This window comes from Paramormyrops kingsleyae, chromosome 21 (genome assembly GCF_048594095.1).
Source record: "Paramormyrops kingsleyae isolate MSU_618 chromosome 21, PKINGS_0.4, whole genome shotgun sequence".
Taxonomy (NCBI): Eukaryota; Metazoa; Chordata; class Actinopteri; order Osteoglossiformes; family Mormyridae; genus Paramormyrops; species Paramormyrops kingsleyae.
Window position 1 is genome coordinate 18,896,014 of NC_132817.1, and position 22,306 is coordinate 18,918,319.

Consider the following 22,306-nt stretch of genomic DNA (forward strand, 5'->3'; position numbering starts at 1 on the left):
GCCAGAATTGACATTCCACTCCTGCAAACTGAGACAAAAGCCACAAGATACTCTAAACTCATTAATCTGACTGCAATTTTCAGCACTGTTGCCAGAAATAACAATGGACTGAAATATTTAAAGCTGTATTTTAAATAAAGATTATATGACACTCAGTTACTATCGTTCACCATCATCTTCATCATCATCATCTTCTTACCATGCTGGGCGGCGTGGTGGCAGGATACCAAGCAGGTCAGAGCTCTTTTGCTATTGGCACAGGCTTCACTTCATTCTGGGTGATCGCTAGGTATTCCAAAGCCATCTAGGAGATGATCCCCAAGCATGCCTTGGACCCCCCCTGGGGCTTCCCCCAGTAGGACATTCCCAGAACAGCATCCTTGGGAGCCCTCCAGATGGCATTCTTATATGATTTACAAAATACCACAGCTGACTCCTACCTGAGGTCCGTCTGGATCTCCAAACTCCTCATGATGTCACTGGGAGTGAGTTTGGTAAGCCTGCTGAGAAACCTCATTTTGGTCACCTGTATCCACTTCTCATGATCATAGAAGCACAGAAGACCATGGAATACCATAGTGGAATACTTAAACTCCTTTACTGAGTATCAATCATTCAATCAATCCATCCACCCACCTACCCATCTATCTACCTACCCATCTATCTAATTTACGAGCTACACATACAGGTGAAGAGAATAGAGGTACAGAATCAGAGTAAGACTGCACAGGTAATCAAGACATTAACAGCTCTGGTAAGTTTAATCAATTAACATTACGCATATCCCCTTCCTTCTGTGTGAGCCCCACCTGTGTGAGCCTTCTTGCAGGCCGCTGCCTGTTGTACAAGTTCGCCCCAATCAATGTGTCTGCTTTACAAGCCATAACAGCCGAGCTGTCACGAGCCGCTCCCACAGCCAGATGGCGCTCATGCTCTCAGGGGATGGTTCTGACAGGCCGTGTCAGCGAGGAGGCAGCCATCTGCCGCTGTCAAGCGCTGACATCACAAAATGGAACACGGTGACAGATCAAAGCGGTTGCCGGGTTACCCCTCTGTCGCAGGCACTTTGCGATGCTTTTTGGCGAGTTTGGAAGGGCCCACCCGTGCTTTTGCTAATGTGTCACAAACTGATGACTTCAGCCCATCGCTGTTGAGTTCGTGGCACCGCAGGGAAGATACCAAGTGACATGTTCTCCTCACATCTTCATGTGTGGGCTCTTTTCAGGCAGGCTTTTAAAAAAACATTAGTGAACACTGGGGAAAACAAACCAATTGGAGCAGCAATTTGATGCAGAAACATCTGTCACAGAATTACATTTCTCTGTGGGCATATTGTAACACCTGCATATTCATTCTAATAAAACAACTGGAAATAAACTGTCACTTTTTGAAATGATATTTTCCCTACTTTTTCAAAGGCACGTGGCCGCAGTTATGATCCCCATTTAAATTAGAAGCACAGCTGCTAATGGGTATGAGTTAAAGGACTGCAGTCTTAACATACCATCTAAATTCAGAGGTGTACATGCATTAACTCTGAAACATCCATACACTGTAACTGTTCATTTTCCATTTATTTACCTGAAAATCAGGGTAGCATGAGGGGGAAAGAAATGCTGTTTGCTGTTTTTGGTTGACAACAATCGGCAAAAGATTCAAGGAGGACTGGATTTTCTTTGAGGAAAGATGGAAGAGTCAACAGTTTCAAATAATGGCAGAGGCTGACAGTGATGGGAAAGATGACCTGGTATTATAACCCAGTGGAAATAAGCAGGAACCAAAATGTGAAAACGTGAATTTTGAAGCCTCATATCTCCTGTCTCACTGCTTCAGGCTGTGACAGTTTCTTCGTCTTTGATCTCCATAGGAACCTCCCTCTGGGATCAATAACGTGAATCTGAAAAATCACTATAACAATATATTGTTTCTTTGGCCATTGCATTTTGTAGCTCTGTTCTGTTTGTTTACATTCTGTTTTGTTCCATTTGTTCGATTTTTGCGTCGCTATCCATAAAACCATGAGCCGTGGATCTGGTCAGTTCATCCCAGTCCCAGTTCATCAGCAAGTGAAGCAAGCGAAACAGTGCCAGAACCATTCAGCAGACTGTTGACAAAAAAAAGAGAACCCCTTCAAAGACCGACATATTTCACCTTCTGAACATTTCATGTTATTTTTTATTTTTTTACTAATACGATTTTTGCTTCCTTTCATCTTTCTCCACCAAAAATAGGTTTTCTGTCACAGCTGTTGAGACAGCATGCTATGATTTTTAACATCTCTAAACAAATAAAGCCATGATAAATACGATAATGGATGTAAATAATGGATATTAATGAATATGTCACATATATAATGATTTTACTACAGATGTTCCCAGGTTATGATGGGGTTACGTTCTCATAAACCTATGGTTAGGTAAAATATTGTAAGGCGAAAATGCATTTTCATACAGTTCCCCTAACCTAACAAACCTCATAACCTGGCTTAGCCGACCTTAAAACATGCTTAGAACACTTACATTAGCCTACAGTTGGGAAGTGCTGAATATCTCATGTCATTTATTGAATAATCATACCCATCATAAAATTGAAATATCATAACATGGACCATCGTAACCCAAGGAGCATCAGTTTATACTATATTCATATATATTCATATCGTATACAATGATCTCAACATGTTGTGATAATCGGTTCATTAATGTATAGATATTAAATAGCAGTTATATAATGTATGATGTTCAAATTATCATGCAAACGTGTGTATATGCTCAAGGAAACGGCAACAGAACTGAAGCTTCCTAGTAGGATCAGGAGAGGTCTGCACATCTCCAGGCGAGGTCTGCACATCTCCAGGCGAGGTCTGCACATCTCCAAAAGCCACAGGTTCCTTCTCCGTGTTGTTTCAGCTGTTATCACCAAAGCAAGACCAGACTGATAAAAACGGCTGATTGATTTTTGTTGACATTGAATGTAACTGTACATGTAAATGTAACTTCGGAGACTAAGGCTCAACTTCCTGTTAGTTAGTTATCCAGAAAGGCCTTATAATAAATGCTTTTTTTTTTTTTTAAATAATTTTATAGTAAAAATTAAAAAGAAATACTTGGATTCTTGATATACTGTACCCATATTATATTATATTATATTACCCATAATCCAATGAGTACTGTTTACATTCAGATCATACTGTCAAAATTGTCGGTACATTCCTCAGGTCTCGCACATTGCGCTTATATTACACAGCACAGTCAATTTGATCTTATCACTTATGTATAGATTATGTACATCTGAACATATTTCATATATTTTTTATTTTATACTGTTATTTTTATATATTTTACGTGCAGCCATCCGAGAAAGTAGCTAAGGGTGTTGGCAAGTAGTATGTCGGCTGTAGGGATGGGAGACTGAGGTTTAGTCACACGATTGGATGCCAACAGAGGCGCCGATATGATGCTTTGTCCCAGGAATATTAGATATGTCCTCTAAGCAGGGTTGGGTTGGCATGCTTATCTATGCTAATTTACATGAAGGATTTTAACGACCCTTCATAAGCTGGTAAAAGTACACTTCTGCATAGAAATATGTTTTGCATGTCTGTATGAACTAACGACATCACTATGTCCGTTTGAAGACTTTCAATAAAGATTTATTAATGTAACCTGGGAGACGTTGGACCCACTCCAATAAAATGTAGGACATGCCGCATGTAACTTGCCCAAATGAGCTACAAACACCTTGAAACACATTGACGTTTTTATTACGGAAGAACTCCTGTGAAATTTAAATATTGTCCAGCCATCATTTGGATTTACGATGTCAGACCATCAGCTGGAAGGAAAGGCAAATTGGGTATTTAAAACAGGAGTTGCTGTGAACCTCTGCACCATTTGAGATCCTCCGTGATAGTAATTATCCTGGAAAAGCACGCACGAACTGTTGAGATGAATGGCTATCTAGTTTTATATCGTGTACATAAATTATGGTTGCATAGGACCACTGAGGTTTGACATGGAGGTGACTCCTTAATTTTCAAGCCCTTGATTCACTCAGGGGCAACTGGGCTGCAGATAACAGAATCACTGCGGCTGGGTTGACTGTGCAAATTCCCCAGCAGTGCAGGGACTCTTGTGTTGCAATATTCTCTTGAGGGATACAGACTAGCACACACAAGCTAAAGGATGGACAAACACACATGTGATGGATCCAGGCGGCTCGGACGCGAGGACGTGGCGTAGTGCACACAGAAAAAGGTGGACGACCCACTGGTGGCTCCAAGAATACAAAAACGGGGTTTATTAAACAAAACAGAAAACACTACAAACACAACAAAACCAAAAAGACCACGAGGGGTCAAAAACCAAAAGGGGATAAACAAAGACTAAATAACAAAAACCAAATACACATCTAACACTGAGAATATCTAACATCACAATCAAACACAATCAACGAACCACTAGAGAACAGAACAGAAGCAGGGACTTAAATACAGAAACCAAAACTGGGTAATAAGACTAACACAGGACAGGTGAGACTAATTAACAGACCAGGAAAACAGGGCACAGGTGAAACTAATAAACTCAAAGGAACAAAACAGGGAAACTAAGAACTAACCAAGGAAACAGGGAAACAGAAACCAACACTACGGACTTACAAACAGGTAAAGACACAAGCAGGGGCACAAGGAACAAAACAAAAACCAACTACAAAATCAGACACAAGAACTAAAGAAACTCAAATGAAACACTAGGGATCAAAATACAAAAACAGAGGAGGTGGGATTCAAACACAGGACAGAAGGATTCACGGACAACTGGATGCTCAATGTGTTGAGCTATGAGGCTAACAGAGAACAGGAGACACACAAAAACTAACATGAAGGACGGGATGACCAGCAACGCCTGCTGGCCAAACGGGGAAGGGACACAGTAGGACCACAGGGGCTGACCCTGACAGTACCCCCCACCTAACGCGCGGACACCAGACACGCGCAAGGGCACTGCCAGGGCCACAGAACGGGCGGACAGTACAAGACGCAGAACAGGACAGGGAAACCACTAACAAAAACCAAGGAATTGGACAGACAAAACCAAGAACTCAGACAAGAGGGGAACAAAAACAGACAGAGCAGACACCAGGAGCTGGGACAAGACTAGACGAGGGAACACAGCAGGGAGCAGAACTTGGGGACCAGGGACAAACGGACGTGGACACTGAGGAACAGGACCAGGGACACGAGGCGGAAAATGAAATTGTATTGGGGAACCGGAAGGGAAAGGAACAAAAGGAGCAGGGCGAGGGAAAGGACCAGGGACATGAGGCTGGGACTGAAATGGGGCAGATGAACTGAAAGGGAAGGGCCGAAATGGGACTCGTTGGGGCAGCTGGCCAGGAAACAGAAAAGGGAAAGGTTGGGTAGGATGTGGGCTTGGTGGCCGACTGGAGGGCGAGGAGGAAGGAACTGCAGGACGAGGACGGGAACCAGAGGTCATTGACGAGGAGACGAACTGGGGAGCGACGAGGAAGAGACTGCAGGATGGGAACTGGAAGGTGACAAGGAAGGGAGTGCAGGACTGGAGGGTGATGAGGTGACTGCAGGACTGGAACTGAAATGCGACGAGGAAGAGACAACTACAGAACGGGGACAGGCACCGGAGGATGAGGAGACTGGACAGTGATGGAGGCAGACACTGGAGGATGATGGGGAAGTGCGTAATGGACTAGGGCCTACTGGAAAAGGACCTGGATCTATGCGGTTGGTCCACCTGGTGTGTCCCCGTCTCCCCTTTCGGGAAACAGAGAACCGGCCTGGCCCTCTGCTGGGCCTCCACCAGCACCAGGCAAGGTCCGCTTGGGTGGAGGCAGGAGCCTGAAAGTTGAGCCTCAGGGCCAGGACGGCCTCGGGCAGGGATGCAGGAGCAAAGTCAAGGTGTGCAGCCCCCTGTGGGCCGGGCGTGGGCGGAGCCACGTGTGCGGCAGCCCCTTGTGGACCAGGCATGGGAGACTCAGGTGGAGCGACGTATGCAGCGGCGGCCCCCTGTGGGCCAGGCTGAGGAAGCCGGGGCAGAGCAGAGGTGCCGGCGTCAGGTAGAGCCGGGGTGTCAGGCGGAGCCGCAGGCAGAGGCGGGACCTCGGGCGGAGTAGGCACCTCTGAGGGTGGCGATGCAGCCGCCAGGTCTGGCGGGTCAGGAACAGGCAGGTCTGGCGGGTCAGGAACAGTTGGGGGCAAAGTATTGACCGCCAGTGTTGGAACCTCTGGAGGTTCGGAAACCATGGAGACCAGAGCAGGGGTTTGCTCTTTGGCAGGGGATGTCGCCCGTGTAGGAATCCTGGGGACCCGCGGGATGGCGTCCCCAACCGACCTGGCCCCTTTAAGAGCCAGACGCGTCCCTACAAAGGGGCGAGCTGCTGGCGCTGGCAGCAAAGGAGCAGGCAGGTGCGCTGCGCTCCTAGGCTGCATTGCCACGATGATGTGGGGATCCCCTGGGCAGGGCTGAGGCATTGCAGCTGCAGCTTCCCTTGGGCAGGGCTCGGGCATTGCGGCGGCGGCTGCAGCTTCTCCTGGGCAGGGCTCGGGCATTGCGGCTGCAGCTTCCCCTGGGCAGGGCTCGGGCATTGTGGCGGCCACTGCGACTTCCCCTGGGCAGGGCTCGGGCATCTCGGCGGCGGCTGCGACTTCCCAAGGGCAGGGTTTGGGCATCGTGGCGGCTGCGACATCCGCTGGACAGGGCTCTGACATTGCAGCGGCAGCTTGTTTCCTGGAACCTGGGTCAGGTACCTCAGGCGACCCTGCCAGGTCCACCAGGTGCCAAAAAACCCTCTCCATTCTACGTACCTCCTCCTCCGGAGAGGCAGGAGAGAGCTGGATAAGTTGGTTGCCGGCTTTTGTCAGGGCCTGGCACAACCATGGTGACTGGAGGACAGTAGGGGTCAGGGATAACCGTTTCCAGACGGCCTGAAGAGCGCGGAGCTCCTCCATACGAGCCTGGATGGTGACCAGAACTTCAGGGGGGGCAGGTGTTCTGGAGCCTGGGGATCGTCCTTGGGAGTGGTTCGTTCTGTCATGGATCCGGGCGGCTCGGACGAGCAGATGTGGCATAGTGCACACAGAAAAAGGTGGACGACCCACTGCCGGCACCAAGACCACAAAAACGGGGTTTATTAAACAAAACAGAAAACACTACAAACACAACAAAACCAAAAAGACCACGAGGGGTCAAAAACTAAAAGGGGATAAACAAAGACTAAATAACAAAAACCAAATACACATCTAACACTGAGAATATCTAACATCACAATCAAACACAATCAACGAACCACTAGAGAACAGAACAGAAGCAGGGACTTAAATACAGAAACCAAAACTGGGTAATAAGACTAACACAGGACAGGTGAGACTAATTAACAGACCAGGAAAACAGGGCACAGGTGAAACTAATAAACTCAAAGGAACAAAACAGGGAAACTAAGAACTAACCAAGGAAACAGGGAAACAGAAACCAACACTACGGACTTACAAGCAGGTAAAGACACAAGCAGGGGCACAAGGAACAAAACAAAAACCAACTACAAAATCAGACACAAGAACTAGAGAAACTCAAATGAAACACTAGGGATCAAAATACAAAAACAGAGGAGGTGGGATTCTAACACAGGACAGAAGGGTTCACAGACAACTGAATGCTCAATGTGTCGAGCTATGAGGCTAACAGAGAACAAGGGAAACACAAAGACTAACATGAAGGACGGGATGACCAGCAACGCCTGCTGGTCAAATGGGGAAGGGATACAGTAGGACCACAAGGGCTGACCCTGACAACACAGACATGAACATGCATGTGTTAGCACCCATACACGCACAGAGAGTTAATCCGTTATAGAGCAGTAGATTGAATAAATAATTGTTATGGGTTTAAGTTGAAATGATCTTGATCAAAAAGCAGTTATAACCTACAGTAAATACCTAAATCATTGAGGCTCAGCTTCTCTTTGAGATACCCTTCGTTTAGTGTGGTGTTTAGATGCAAAGAGACCTCCTGTCTTTTGGGATACAAGTTCATCTGCCTGGATAATAAGGACCCAGGTGGTTACTAGATGCCTCTACGGGACCAGATTTGACCACCCTTGTTATTTTCCCACCTGTTCCTCATCCAGCAGTATTTCTCTCTTTTGAAAAGATTTCTCTGGGAATGGAGACGCACGACACAATCTTTATAATGGAGAGATCTTACCGAGGATGAAATGAAAGATGTTCAAGAGCACTATGAATGCAAGGAGGCCACTAAAGGTGTCCTTGATGCTCTGTGAACCGAAAGCGACATTTAATGGCAAGATTGCATAACAGCTGAACATGTCGTTACACATTTATCCACGCATCTGTCTTTTATCCTCTGAGCCAGCACAGGTCTATGGAAGCTGCATTTTTATATTCATGTGAGTTGGATGTTCTGATCCTGTGCTCAAAGTCCATTTTCAAAAATCAATAGAGTCCTTTTCTAAAATCCTTGCTAAATGGGCTCAGAGATACTGAAGATCCATGGCTAAGCTGGACAATGAGAATCTACAAGGTTGTTGCAGTGCTGAAAATAGACCCCTGGGGATTGACCCTAATCACACACTGCATGATGCTAGTGGAGGGGTTGTTCAATCACCCAGGGATCGTCTCTCGAGACAGTAACTCAGTCAAACATCCCGTGCAAGACAAAGTGCACCTGCTACAGGCAATGGCAGCTCAGCTCAAAAGTTTGGAGCATCTAATTACATTTTATCTGAGTATTATGGGAGTGTAATGACTTCACAACTGCTTCCTGGGGATTTGCAGTGTATCAGAGTCTGATACTGATTGTATCTAATTCTGTGCCACATTCAAGTGTAACTTCAGAAACTGAATGAGCAACAGCTCCAAGCAAAGATCAGATCTTCAGAGAACGAGTCAGAAAGTCAGTTTCCTTTAATGACAAACTGATCTTGAGAATCTGAATAGGAGTCTGAGTGAATGGATTGTGTGAACTGACCACAAATAATCTCCGAGTCTTCGTGAGCTGAATGTCTATGTCAGAACTCTGAACTCTGTTAGAACAACAGCTTGACAGAATAAGATAAGCTCAGTAAAAATATTAGTTGTGGTTTTATTCTCTGTTAGTTTACAAAAGTGTATTCTCCTAATCCATCCATCCATCCATTTTCTGAAACCACTTATGCTGTTCAGGGTTGCGGGGGGTCCAGAGCCTAATGGCACAAGGAAGGGAACAACCCAGGAGGGGGGGCCAACCCATCAGAGGGCACCCTCACACATGCACACCTACTCCACACGCACAGAATCCTGGCAGAGACTCGAACCCAGATCCCAGAGGTGTGAGGTGACAGTGGTACCCACTGCACACACAGTGGTAGCTGCCACCCTACTAAAACCACCATTAAAAAAATACATTATAATATTCATATGCGTACACATTCTATACATTCATATTTACTTTTTTTTTAAATCTAGTTTGAATAAATTGCAAGTTAGATGCAATTGATGTTATATGCAAGCAAACTCAATAGAAAAGCTATATGACAGGTTAATATCTAGTGTGTTTATGTAGTTCTTCAAAATCAATATTGTAAGTTAACAGTACATTTTGTCCTTCATTCTGGGGGATCCATAGATATTCCCAAGCCATCTGGGAAACAAAAGGATTTTTCTTAATTGTAATGGGAGACATCCCCTTGCACAGTGACTGTAAGGTTACATCCTGCAAAGTTGTTTTGCATGTGTGTAACGTTCATTGTTGGTATCAGAAGACAATGTAATATCTATGGGTATAATTTGTACACAGTTCATACACAACCAAGAAGTGGCAATTCAATGCTTTCAATCAAGATGGCGTATATGCCATGTGAGTAGTCAGATAATACAGTACTAGTGTTCAGTCAGGTGTGCGGGATTGGAAATGTGTTTGAATGCAATTGATCTTTTCAGCTGTGTAGGAATGGGGATGAATTTTAGTGCTATTGGTTGGTTTTCGTTAAAATGCTTGTATATTTGTTAGTGTTGACAGAAATGAGGCTTGTGAGAGATTAAAACAATTGAACAATGGAAAAGATCTTTCAACACGTTCTACACATTGCATCACAGTGACACCTGGTGGCCAAATGGTGTTCAACAAAACAAAAATTCCTGTGGCGGATTTCAAGTCAAGTCAAGTAGTCAAGTAGGCTTTATTGTCACTTCAACCATATACAGGTAGTACACAGTGAAACGAAACAACGTTCCTCCAGGACCAAGGTGCTACATGCAACATAGATTTACAACATAAATTAACAGAAAAACTAAAACTAGCTAAGAGGCCTAGTTAGCTGGCTAGCAGAGACAAGACAGATTGGCAACATAATTTTACAACATAGAATAAAGTGCACGTGCGAATGTGCAAACAAGAGCAACAACAAAAGTGCGATAAACAAGACATAACATAACATAATAATATGGTGTTGAGGTGATGAGTTGAGGTAGTGGAGAAACAGTAGACGTTCCTTAACATAGCAGCAAGAATTTAGGAATTAGTGCAAAAAGTAATCCAGTATTGAATATTGTGCTAAAGAGCATTTACAGGTTGGTGTGTACGATAGTTTGGTAGTGTAGGTCAGTGTGTTTGCGCTTGTGTTGATTAGTCAGTCCAGTCCCAATGATTTAAAGATATCTTCAGTAAACGTTGATTTGATGCTGCCGCATTTGGTGTCTGTTATCTAATTGCTCAGTAGTTGAATACACTGAGACAGATTACAGTAATAACACGCCTTGGTGCGAGACCCTTGGAAGAGTGAGGCATGACCTCTCAAAGAACTGAGGTTTAGACAGGCTTTTTAGAACTTTGAAAACAGTTTTCAATGCCCGGTATCAGCCAATCACACACAGGGGATGTGGGTTATAATTTTGTACCTTTTATTTAGAGGTCTTTTTGGGTCAACGTGTTCCGGAGCCCCCTATGTCCCTGAGCAGGATAAGTGGTTAGGAGATGGATGTATGGATGGATGTTCTGGTGCTATACAGAAGTGAAGCAATTTGAAAGACTCAAAAACATTACAATGTAGCGAAATCTGTATCAGCAAAGCTATGTCACATCTCCATTTTTGACACATACTTCAGAATAATGCTTCAAATCCTCTGCCTGAAATGAATCGAAGCCTTTCAGAAAAGTATTTTGAGTTTGACGTCACTGATGTTTGGAAGACCTGGGGGGCATAGCCTAGTATGGGTGGTTGAGTCATTTGTGAAAGTCTTTTTCAGTAGGTTCTGTAAAAATTCTTTAGTTCTTCCCACACATTCTTGGTTCCCCATATATTGTCAGTTTATTCAACTAGGTGAATTTTGCGCAAATACCAAATATTGTATTACCTAATAACTTCGAGCCATCAGTTGAGTATGTCAGTTGAAAATAATAAATTTTTTTATCACTGATGTGCACTGGTGTGAAGTCAGGATGTTTTAGGGTTAGGGTTAGGATTAGGGGTTAGGGTTAGGATTAGGGGTTAGGTTTCATCTCCACCTGCGACCCCCCCTGCCATCGTGTAGAAGCCCCAGCCAGTATCTGGAGTCGCAAGGTTGCGACCGAATCCCGAGGACGTGTGAAAGAAGACAAGCGGAAACCTCCCCCGTACTGGTACTGCCTCCTCACGCCCACGTACCTTCATGATAAATACATTAGGCTGCAGATAAATCATGACTGTCCAAACACACGGGGCATCAAGGCTGCCAAATGCCTATTTAGGTGGGGGCCTTTTTGTTCATGGACCATGAGGAATCGTGTCATAGGGGAACGAGATCAAAAAAATGAGAACCTGGCTGCAGGATGTTTTTTTTTCCCACCCTTGCAGCCTCCTAGTGCCCAAGCAATCCCTCAATAAATGCCCCCTAGCTGCCCAGGACTCTTTTAGGGCAGCCATGACCTGCTTCTCTGTGTCTCCCCACCGGCTGACAAGAACCACCGAAGCTGCTTCTGCAGCTCCACGTCTGCTGGGCCCAGACAAGGGGAGAAAATGCATCGTTTGTCCCCAAAACTTGAATGAATTTCAAGGGCTTTACGTTTCAGAGCGTGAAAATGGCCTTGCTGAGCAAAAACTCAATCTGCTGGCTCCATGTTGAAAATAAACCATCTGGCCAGTAAAATAGAAATCAGAAACTCAATGTTTCTTAAAGTTGTAGTGAAACATTAATTCATAGAAAAGTATTTTCAAAAAGTAGCCCCAAGATAACTTTTCATGAACCCGACATTATTTTGTGATGATTACAGATGCTTTAGGTGATCAAATAATCCTGCATGAGTCCTGCATAAGGTATTATGCAAGAGCAGTACTCATACAATACTCATAGTCCAGCAATTTGTACTTGCTTACAAACATTTAAGATTAATTCGTCTAATGACCATATTGTCTGGTCACAATATTGTCAGGATGCTATCACCGAAAAACAAGTAAATAAAAACAAAGTATCGTGGCATGAACTAAACGAAACGGGCTTAAAGACCAAGTAAACCTTTTCTAATATGAGCATTGTAGGAGATCGGTGGCACAGTGAAATTCTGATGCCCTTTTCAGGAATAATTTTCAGGTGTCTTTTTACTGCCTTGACAAAGATCACTAGAAGGCAATAAGCGTGAATGTTATCGTGTAACAATAAAACACTGAAGCATGTAAAATATTTACTTCTTAGATTCAGTTTGAGTTCTGTATGAACCCTGTATGAATAATGAATTCATGTACCTTGGTTTGATTCAACAAAGACATTAAACTCTGGCGTAAAAAGACTTCACAATAGCTTTTCAAACGCAGACAAAAATAAACTAAATCAAAATCCACAAATGAATCTACTAAAGTTTTACGCAATGTTTTTTTGGTGATGGTTTCTACTGAATCCTTTTTAGGAATTACTTTTAAAATGTATCCCTTCGAAAACCTTAAAATACATAAGTAATTTAGGAAATAACAGAATACATTTTTTGTACGCTAAGTGTTTTTACTTATTAGGAAAATTATGCTGATATTATCACAAATATGGTAGTCTGTTACTCCTCATTAAAAGACCTGACCAGAAACACAAACTAAATTATTAGTACACAGCACCTTTTACTTTCCAGAAAAAGCACTGTTTTTATGTGCATATAAATAGATCTCACATCTGCATGAAATATATATATATTTTTCCGTAAGTCCTTTGCATTGTCTTTCTCGGAGTCTGCTTGCTGATTGGATGATAAATGTGAGAGCAAGTTCTGTAGCACTATGATGACAGGCCTGCAGTTCCCTTCTTTAAATTGCAGGTCAAATGAGCAAGAACAACATAAGCTTGGAGACATATCACGCAATTATGCATGTGATGTTTCTTAATGTCACTCTGGTTGTGTTATTTATTTATTAATGTATCAATGGCTCCTCCTTGGATTGCCACCTTATCGTGGTGGAGGGGTTTGCGTGCCTCCGTGAACCTGGGGGCTATGTTGTCGGGGGCAATAGCCCCTGGTAGGGTCTCCCAAGGCAAAAAGGTCCTAGGGGAGGGGCCAGACAAAGAGCAATCCAAAAGAACCCCATGAAAAATTATAAAATCAAAGTCCCGTTTCCCTCGCCCGGACTAGGGTCACCAGGGCCCCACCCTGGAGCCAGGCCTGGGGGAGGGGCCCGTTGGCGAGCGCCTGGTGGCCGGGCCTTGGCCCGTGGGGCCCGGCCAGGCACAGCCCGAAAGAGGCACGCGGGACTGTCCCCAGGTGGGCCCACCACCCGCAAGGGGAATGTCAGGGGGTCGGTGCATTGTGGATCGGGTGGCAGCCAAGGGAGGCCCTGGCGGTCCGATCCCCGGCTGACAAAACTGGCTTTCGGGACATGGAATGTCACCTCTCTGGTGGGGAAGGAGCCTGAGCTTGTGCGTGAGGTTGAGAGGTATCGACTAGATATAGTCGGGCTCACCTCAACACATAGCTTGGGTTCTGGAACAATCTCCTGGAGAGGGGCTGGACGCTCTTTTACTCTGGAGTTGCGGCGGGTGAGCGACGCCGGGCTGGGGTGGGGCTATTGGTGGCCCCACAGCTCGGTGCATTAACAACGGAGTTTACCCCGGTGAACGAGAGGGCTGTTTCCCTGCGCCTTCAGGTCGGGGATAGGTCTCTGACTGTCATCTGCGCTTATGCGCCGAATGTCAGTTCGGAGTACCCGGCCTTCTTGGATTCCCTTAGCGGTATGCTATTTGGCGTGCCGCGGGGGGATTCCATCGTTTTGCTGGGGGACTTCAACGCTCACGTGGGCAATGACAGTGTGACCTGGAAGGGGGTGATTGGGAGGAACGGCCTCCCTGATCTGAATCCGAGTGGTGTTCTGTTATTGGACTTCTGTGCAATGCATGGTTTGTCCATAACGAACACCATGTTCGAGCATAAGGGTGTCCATAAGTGGACATGGTACGAACACGCCCGGGGCTACAGGTCGATGATCGATTTTATAATCGTATCATCTGATCTGCGGCCTTCCGTCTTGGACACTCGGGTAAAGAGAGGGGCAGAGCTATCAACTGATCACCACCTGGTGATGAGTTGGCTCAGGTGGCGGGGGAGGAAGCCGGTCAGACCTGGTAGGCCCAAGCGCATAGTGAGGGTCTGCTGGGAACGTCTGGCAGAGGCTCCTGTTCGCTCGAGCTTTAACTCGTGCCTCCGGCAGAATTCCGACTGCATGCCGGGGGAGGTCGGGGACATTGAGTCTGAACTGTTCCGGACCTCCATTGTGGAAGCGGCCGTACGGAGCTGTGGCTGCAGGGTGGTCGGTGCCAGTCGTGGCGGTAACCCCCGTACCCGATGGTGGACACCAGAGGTGAGGGGGGCCGTGAAGCTGAAGAAGGAGGCTTACCGGGAATTATTAGCCCGGGGGTCTCCGGAGGCAGCTGACGGGTACTGGCGGGCCAGGCGGAACGCAGCTCGGGCGGTCGCAGAAGCAAAAACCCGGGCGTGGGAGGAGTTCGGTGAGGCCATGGAAAGTGACTTTCGGTCGGCCTCAAAAAGGTTCTGGCAAACCATCCGGAGTATCAGGAGAGGGAAGCAGCTCCTGGTTCCTACTATTTTTAGTGGGGGGGGGAGGCTGTTGACCTCACCTGGGGACATCATCCGGAGGTGGAAAGAATACTTTGAGGACCCCCTCAACCCTGCCTCAGATACATCTACGCACACTGCCTTTGAGACATCTGAGGGCACAGAGCCCGAGGGTGCTGGGGGGGGCTTGCCCATCACTGGGGCTGAGGTGGCCAGGGTGGTTAAAGAGCTCCGTGGCGGCCGGGCCCCGGGGGTGGACGAGATCCGCCCGGAGTACCTGAAGGCTCTGGATGTTGTGGGGCTGTCGTGGCTGACACGCCTTCTCAACAGTGCGTGGAGGTCAGGGACGGTGCTGCTGGATTGGCAGACCGGGGTGGTGGTCCCCTTATTTAAGAAAGGGGACCGGAGGGTGTGTTCCAACTACAGGGGGATCACACTTCTCAGCCTCCCTGGGAAAGTCTATTCCGGGGTACTGGAGAGGAGGGTGAGATCGATAGTCGAATCTCGGATTCAGGAGGAACAATGCGATTTTCGTCCTGGCCGTGGAACACTGGACCAGCTTTATACCCTTGCAAGGGTACTAGAGGGCCGGAAACGGGTGGTTTGCCCTCTTCGGGTCGGGGAAGACGTACTGCCTCAAGTGGAGGAGTTTAAGTATCTCGGGGTCTTATTCACGAGTGAGGGTAAGCGAGATCGGGAGCTGGATAGAAGAATCGGAGCGGCGTCTACAGTTTTGCAGGCGCTTAACCGGTCCGTCGTGGCTAAGAAAGAACTGAGCCAAAAAGCAAAGCTCTCGATCTATTGGTCCATCTTTGTCCCTACCCTCACCTATGGTCATGAGCTATGGGTAATGACCGAAAGAATGAGATCGCGAATACAGGCGGCCGAAATGAGTTTTCTCCGCAGGGTGTCTGGGCTTTCCCTTAGGGATAGGGTGAGAAGTTCGGATATCCAGGAGGGCCTCAGAGTAGAACCGCTGCTTCTTCACGTCGAAAGGAGCCAGTTGAGGTGGTTTGGACATCTGGTGCGGATGCCTCCTAGGCGGCTACCCGGAGAGGTTTTCCGTGCATGTCCTACAGGGAGGAGGCCCCGGGGCAGGCCCAGGACTCGCTGGAGGGATTATATCTCTCGGCTGGCGTGGGAACGCCTCGGTGTCCCCCCCGAGGAGCTGGTAGAGGTAGCTGGGGAGAGGGAGGTCTGGGTGCCTCTCCTGAAGCTGCTGCCCCCGCGACCCGAACCCCGGACAAGCGGCAGATGATGGATGGATGGATGTATCAATGGACCAGAACATTATGAGAACAACACTTAACATGACTCTAAGTCCAAAATTTGGGCTACATGAGCATTTCCTTGTAATGGGTTACATCTGCCAAATATTATTAACCACATTTACACTGCAGACTATTGCAGCCTCCAGTCTCCCCCCTCCCCTCCATAGTGAGATTAACAGTTAGTAGTACCTATCAGAAACTGGTATTGCTGGACAGCGATCATGTCCATAATACTTTGCCTTCTGGTGATTTGGGAGGCTTATGAGATTTAGGAAATCTATATGTAATCGCTTCATATACCAGTGTAAACCGGTGTAAACTTGTTCTTTTATTTAATCAGTGTTTTACCCCCAGGGACACAACAGTCAGTATGAAGAATTGACTGCTTATGTATCAAAGCAGAGCTCGGTTGAAGGTGAGTGGGATCACATTCTGATTATAATCAGTCTAACATGTTACTTTTACTCTTCCAAGAACCATGACCGGTTGGAGGGGTTTGTACATCTTAATGATTCACAGAACTTGAGCCTAAGCCTCTGGTAGGGCTTAGCTTGATTGACTATTTGTATGTAAGCATGTATTCCGGAGTACATGGCCTTCTTAGAGAGAGCGGGTGAGGTGCACTAAATAAGCAATTCTCAACACATGGGTCACGACCCAACTTTGGGTCGCGGCAAGTTCTGAAAGGGTCATGAGGCAGAGCTGGAAATGTAAGCATTTTAAAACCAGGAAGCTCCTATGCTGATCCACGATCAGATTTCCCAGCCCCAATCCTAGAATTAACCTTTAGGCCTATAAACAGGTCTTGGGTCTGCAACTGCTTAGTGCGACTAGTTAACACTCAACCAATCCAGGAAGATAAACCACAGATGTTTAATTTAAAATTCACAGACACATCCAATCAGATTTGTGCAATAGGCATTGATTGGCATAAATTGCAGAGTGCACTATGTGCTTGACCATAGCATTAATTTAAACGTATACTTAAACCTATACTTGACATAAGTTGAATTGAATTGGTATGGCAAAAATTAGGTTGTAGTGTAAAAGAGGTTGAGAACCACCACACTAAATGGTACTACTCATGCACTCTGTGCTTCTACTGGCAGGTAGGTAAAAATGGAAATATCTGAAGGGCAATGATTGGGTAGAATTACCTCCCAAAATTAAACCTGTTGCCTCATACCTCTGGGACCTGGGTTCGAGTCTCCGCCTCGCAACCCTTGGATGTTCTTACAGTAAGTGTTTGTGGTGCCAGAGCACCCAAGGAGGCTAATGATCGTCTTTGTGGTCATGTCATGTGACTCGATGTAGTCTGTTTTGGACAAGGGTTAAAAGAAGGGTAGAACCATTAACTGAACACCATTGGGTAGTGAGTTGGATTTGGTGTATATAAAGATGGTGAGATGGGCCAAGATGACTAAGACGGGCAGTCAAGGTTTGCTGGAAACATCTGGCTGAAGCTTCTGTGTGAGATAAATTCAACTCGCACGTCCAGAAAAAACTTTGCCCATGTGCTGAGGTCAGGGGCATGCAGTGCTGTGACTGCATTTTTCCAGGACTACGGAGGTCCATGGTGATCAGTCAGTCCACTTCCCTCTCCTCACCTATGGTCTTCAGCTGTAAGAACAAGGTCATGACATTTCTCCACAGGGCTGCTAGACTTGCTCTCTGTGATGGAGTGAGGAGTTTGGATGTCCAGAGAGATGTCAGAAAAGAGCCGCTGCTCCTGCAGATAGAGAGGAATCAGCTAAGGTGGTTTGGACATTATGAGGATGACACCTGGATGACTCACTTGGAAAAATAGGTCCGGTCTTACCTACTCAGCATGCTGCCACTGCGACCCTCACCAGGAAAAGTAGTCAGAAGATGAGATAAGGCGAGATGTTATTTTTTTGCCACAAACAGCAGGTTTTAAGGAAAGTGCCCCGTGTCAAATTCCACAGTTCTGCCATTCAGTAAACAGAAATTATATGCAAATATCCCCACATGCTAACATAATAACAAAGATTATTATTTAGTTTAGAAACTATATATGCCAATGAATTAATGTAAAGTTGAAGAGAAGAGTTAAATTAGAAATATAATTTAAAGAAGAGACAGCCAGCTCTGTTTGGGTTCAATAATCCATTATCATCCTGGATTCAGATAGATGGTTATTTTCTGCAAGGTGCAGAAGGTCGGCGTTCAGACTATTGGTCTTTGACAGCTAAATCAATGATTAATCTTTTCCTTTGCTGACAGATATTTAAATTCAAGGCTCTTTGTGTCAACAGAGAACAAAACATTGTATAACAATGAGTTATAAAGCCAGATTTTGAAATTTGAGTATCATAATGTCTATTCTTATTGTCGGGAACGGTTATTGTGGTAGTGGTTTTGGTGGTGGTCGATATTGGATGAGAAAAATCCAGTCATCACAGCAGGAATAGTTTTGAGCAGAAGGAAGAATAGTAGGAATAACTCAAAATGGTTTATGGAAGAGGCAGGTTCTGTTCTTATTGCTGTGATTCTCAAACTAACTTGCTGTCAGATTTTTTGACTCCAACCGCATTCTCATAGAAGTCATTGGTTCTTCATGGCAGCTGGCCCATCCAGTGATGATCCTGGAGCTGGATAAGTGAGGACCTCCTACAGACTAATCACTCTCAGCTGTCCAGGTCAAGGGTATATTTCTAAGGCCTGAGTCAGCCCTACGGGGAAGGGTCTGGGCAAGTCAGCCTCTGGTGAGAGAACTCATCTTGGGCAACAAAAGCAGGATCTAATCTGAGGTCATTAAGGTTTTATTTTTCTTCTGTAAAATGACGGTCAGACGGCTAGTGGCCATTTTCACAAGAAAAGAGTAATAGGCCCCCATTTTTAGGCACTAGACTGGATGGTAATTAAAATATTAATAACCAGCATATTTTAATCATGTAACTGGAGTCTCCCCCTGAGCAAAAACTGATAATGATGATGATGGTTATTTGTCCAGCTGTGAGTTGTGTGTCATTGGTTCTCCTGTAGATCATTAGCAGAAGAGCAGATGTATGGCCTAGGCTCAGTTAGAACCATTACACAATGGAGGAATAGGCCTACAAATCATAATACAGAGTCCCTATCATTTTCATTGTAAATCCCATTGGAGTATCAATGGGCATCCTGTCGTTTAGAATCCCCACAATTAACTACAACTGGCCTTTGATCCAGCTTTCATCATGGCACATGCTGCGGACACCTCACCACATCCGGTATTAATAGATCAAAGGTGGTGGTTGGGGGGGGGGGGGGTGTTCTGCTTAAATCTCCATAAGACAAAAATAGAAATAGAGATTTAGGGGAAAAGTGTGTTTCGAAGGTCTGAAATGTTTCAGGTGCGCCCAGGTCACGTGGAAGGGCATGGAAGTTCATGGTATGGTTTGTTGTGGACGGTGGAACTTGTGAATCTTTCAGGCTGGATATCCGACCCAGAATGCACTAGTGGTGTCCTGCTTCCCATTTAATAGTCATTTACATGGAAATGAGGTTCTTAAACTTCCAATGTAGGAGCTGAATAACTGCGATGACTGCTTCATACACCTGTCAAATCCACATTGCGATAGGCCCTGCCTTCTGCAACAGTCATGCATGCTTTAATATGCAAGTGATTTGAGATGGATGGCATTTGTGTGCATATCACTTACTGATCTGATGCATTATTCATTAGCCTGTTTTAGTCTGCAAAAAATATCCTTGTTTTGATCTGCATTTATCAAACCGAGTCTTTTTGCAATTGTTCCGGAGATCCAACCTTAGGGATGGCCAGGTTGCACCTGAAGGGTTCAGTTGGTTGACGAACATTATGAGAGTCGGGCTTCGCTGGCAGAGTACAACAAAGTAGATGATTAGAAAATCATATAGAGGTTTTATAGAGGTCAGCATGCTCCATAGCTGTTGTGTTCAGGCCCCCTTATAAAGGCACTCTTCTGTGTGCTTTAACTCTCTGTTCTCACTTCTGCATCAAAGAGCGAGAATCCCTCATGGTGCCGAAAAGCCCAGGCAATGGGAGGCGGCAATATTCACAGCCACGAAATGCAAGGCGGCGGTGGACAGGGTTCCGCTAATCCGCTAATTAGCAAGCTAAGTTTTCAATTAGCCGCGCCACCCACCAAAACAAAGCTACCATTTCACATCAAATGAAGGCGACATTAACATGCTGAGGGACTTCTGGGATGGATGGGGAAGGTATTACATCCCCGGTTTCTGTGATGTGGGTCAAATGGTCCTCTGCCCCCTCCCCATCCCCCCAACTTATTCAAAGGCTTTTTAAATGTCATGGCTGTTTTGAAGGAAATGTCTGCCGTTGAGTGAACCTACCTACCCTCAGCAAAGTGTTTATACAGAACTAAAAGAAGGGGAAATCCAGAGTCCATAGTCCATAACATCAGTGACCTTCTATGGTATTTTCTGGAATGTTCCAGTGTCTTCTTGTTATACTAAGAGTGGTCAAAAATGGATCTTTAAGCTTGGACCACACCAAGCCGATTTTCGATTTTTTGTCGTCGGACTGGTGTGCATCCAGCTTTACTTTTATCGGCACACTTCTTCTTATGTTCTTGAATTTTTCAAGTTATATTAATGATACTCAGTTAGGGACTGTACGGTGTTTAAGGACTGGGCTGTAATTCATCTGCTGCTTACTGTCTCTTTGCTTGGGAGCCCATGAAAAGTTGCATGGTACAGAAATGAAGCGGGGCACCAAATTAGGGCACAAAAGATGCCCGACATAGCTGCCGCCATCCAAGTAGAGAGGCTCATGAAAGGAGCTTCCATTTAAGTGTTCAGTCCATGTGTTGACACCTTATGACACCAAGCGGGCGAATGAGCGTGATAAACGACTCACCAGGATGAGACTGAGAATAATGGCCAGAGATCCCATGCACTCATCCGGAGTGTGTGTTTTCTGAAAGGTGAGATAGCACGAGTGCAAAAAAAACAGAAGGAGCTCATTCCTCAAAGTCACCACACTCTTTTGTTCCTATAATTCAAATGGTCCGGTTCTCAGTTATTGCCCATTTCAGCTTGCCAGGTGTCTGGTCCACGTGAGATTAACTGTCTTGCATGGATAACTTCATGTAACAATTTTTATGTTTTTGTTCGTTTATTCATCTGGATTTAATGCAGTGCCACACGAGTCACATGTGTGGCATGCTGGTAAGTGCACGTGCACACGTGTGCAAGAGTGAGAAGCTAAAGTGGATGAGATGCGGAGCATCAATTCAATTCAATTCACTTTTCAACAGTCTCGTTCCCAAGGCACTTGACAAGAGTAGGTGGCAATACATTACTGGGTCAGGGAAGATGGAAGAGAGGAAGAAAGAAAACCAGAAGACAATGGAGGAGAGAAAACGAAAAACTCTCCAGTAGGGAGGAGAAAATACGTCACCAGGTCCAAGGTCAGCTGGCTGCCCATCCCCTGGCAAGCCAACCTTATAGGGAACAGAGAAAATGAGCCTGTTTTAATTAAAGCAAAGGTGTAAACTGTGGTCGCTAGTGAGCCAGTGAGTGCGGATGCGGACAAGTCTGGACCTGCTCGACACAGCATCTTTACCTCACCCCACTCTCACCTCGTGCTACGTTAACGAGATATTAAAAATGCAGTCTCAGTGACCCCTAACCCACGGCCTATCTTCAGATGAGGATTGCTTCCCATTCAATTCTGGTTTAAGGCCAGGAAAGGTCATCTGAACCAGGCTGCTGTTGAATACCGAATAATCAGCATGGCATTAATATTTAAGCCCCCCCCCCCCCCATTTAAACCTCCGAATGGAAACATGTTAATTTATAGATCTGACAATGAAGATAGAGTGACCAGTGCTGCTGGTGTTTTTAAAATGTTTGTGCTGCATTGTAAATAAATGCATAAAACTTGGCATGTTTATACTGCTCATTATTTAAAAAAAGGACAGAATTATGTCCTCTTAGATTGTAAAGACAATGGATATTTGTAAGGATAGACATCTGTAT

The 22,306-nt window shown here is 45.6% G+C and overlaps 1 protein-coding gene and 1 long non-coding RNA gene across 3 annotated transcripts in view; both read right to left on the minus strand.

The window, feature by feature from the left end:
- The window catches only part of LOC111858799 (retinal rod rhodopsin-sensitive cGMP 3',5'-cyclic phosphodiesterase subunit delta), a 73,888-nt gene that overhangs the window by 11,955 nt on the left and 39,627 nt on the right, over positions 1-22,306 (minus strand). The window contains exon 1 of one of the 2 annotated variants that reach the window (XM_023840888.1): positions 441-487. The exons of the other annotated variant lie outside the window; for it this stretch is intronic. Within the exon in view, the coding sequence (XP_023696656.1) occupies positions 441-472 (32 nt within the window). The 5' untranslated portion in view covers positions 473-487. Of the gene's footprint in view, positions 1-440; positions 488-22,306 lie in introns of those variants that run through there. 2 annotated transcript variants of the gene reach the window in all.
- Positions 656-21,768, minus strand: LOC111858800 (uncharacterized). The gene is made up of 4 exons (XR_002841685.2): positions 17,929-21,768; positions 2,793-2,909; positions 1,582-2,104; positions 656-1,230 (listed from the first exon to the last, which is right to left on the minus strand). It is a non-coding gene; the product is annotated as an uncharacterized lncRNA (long non-coding RNA).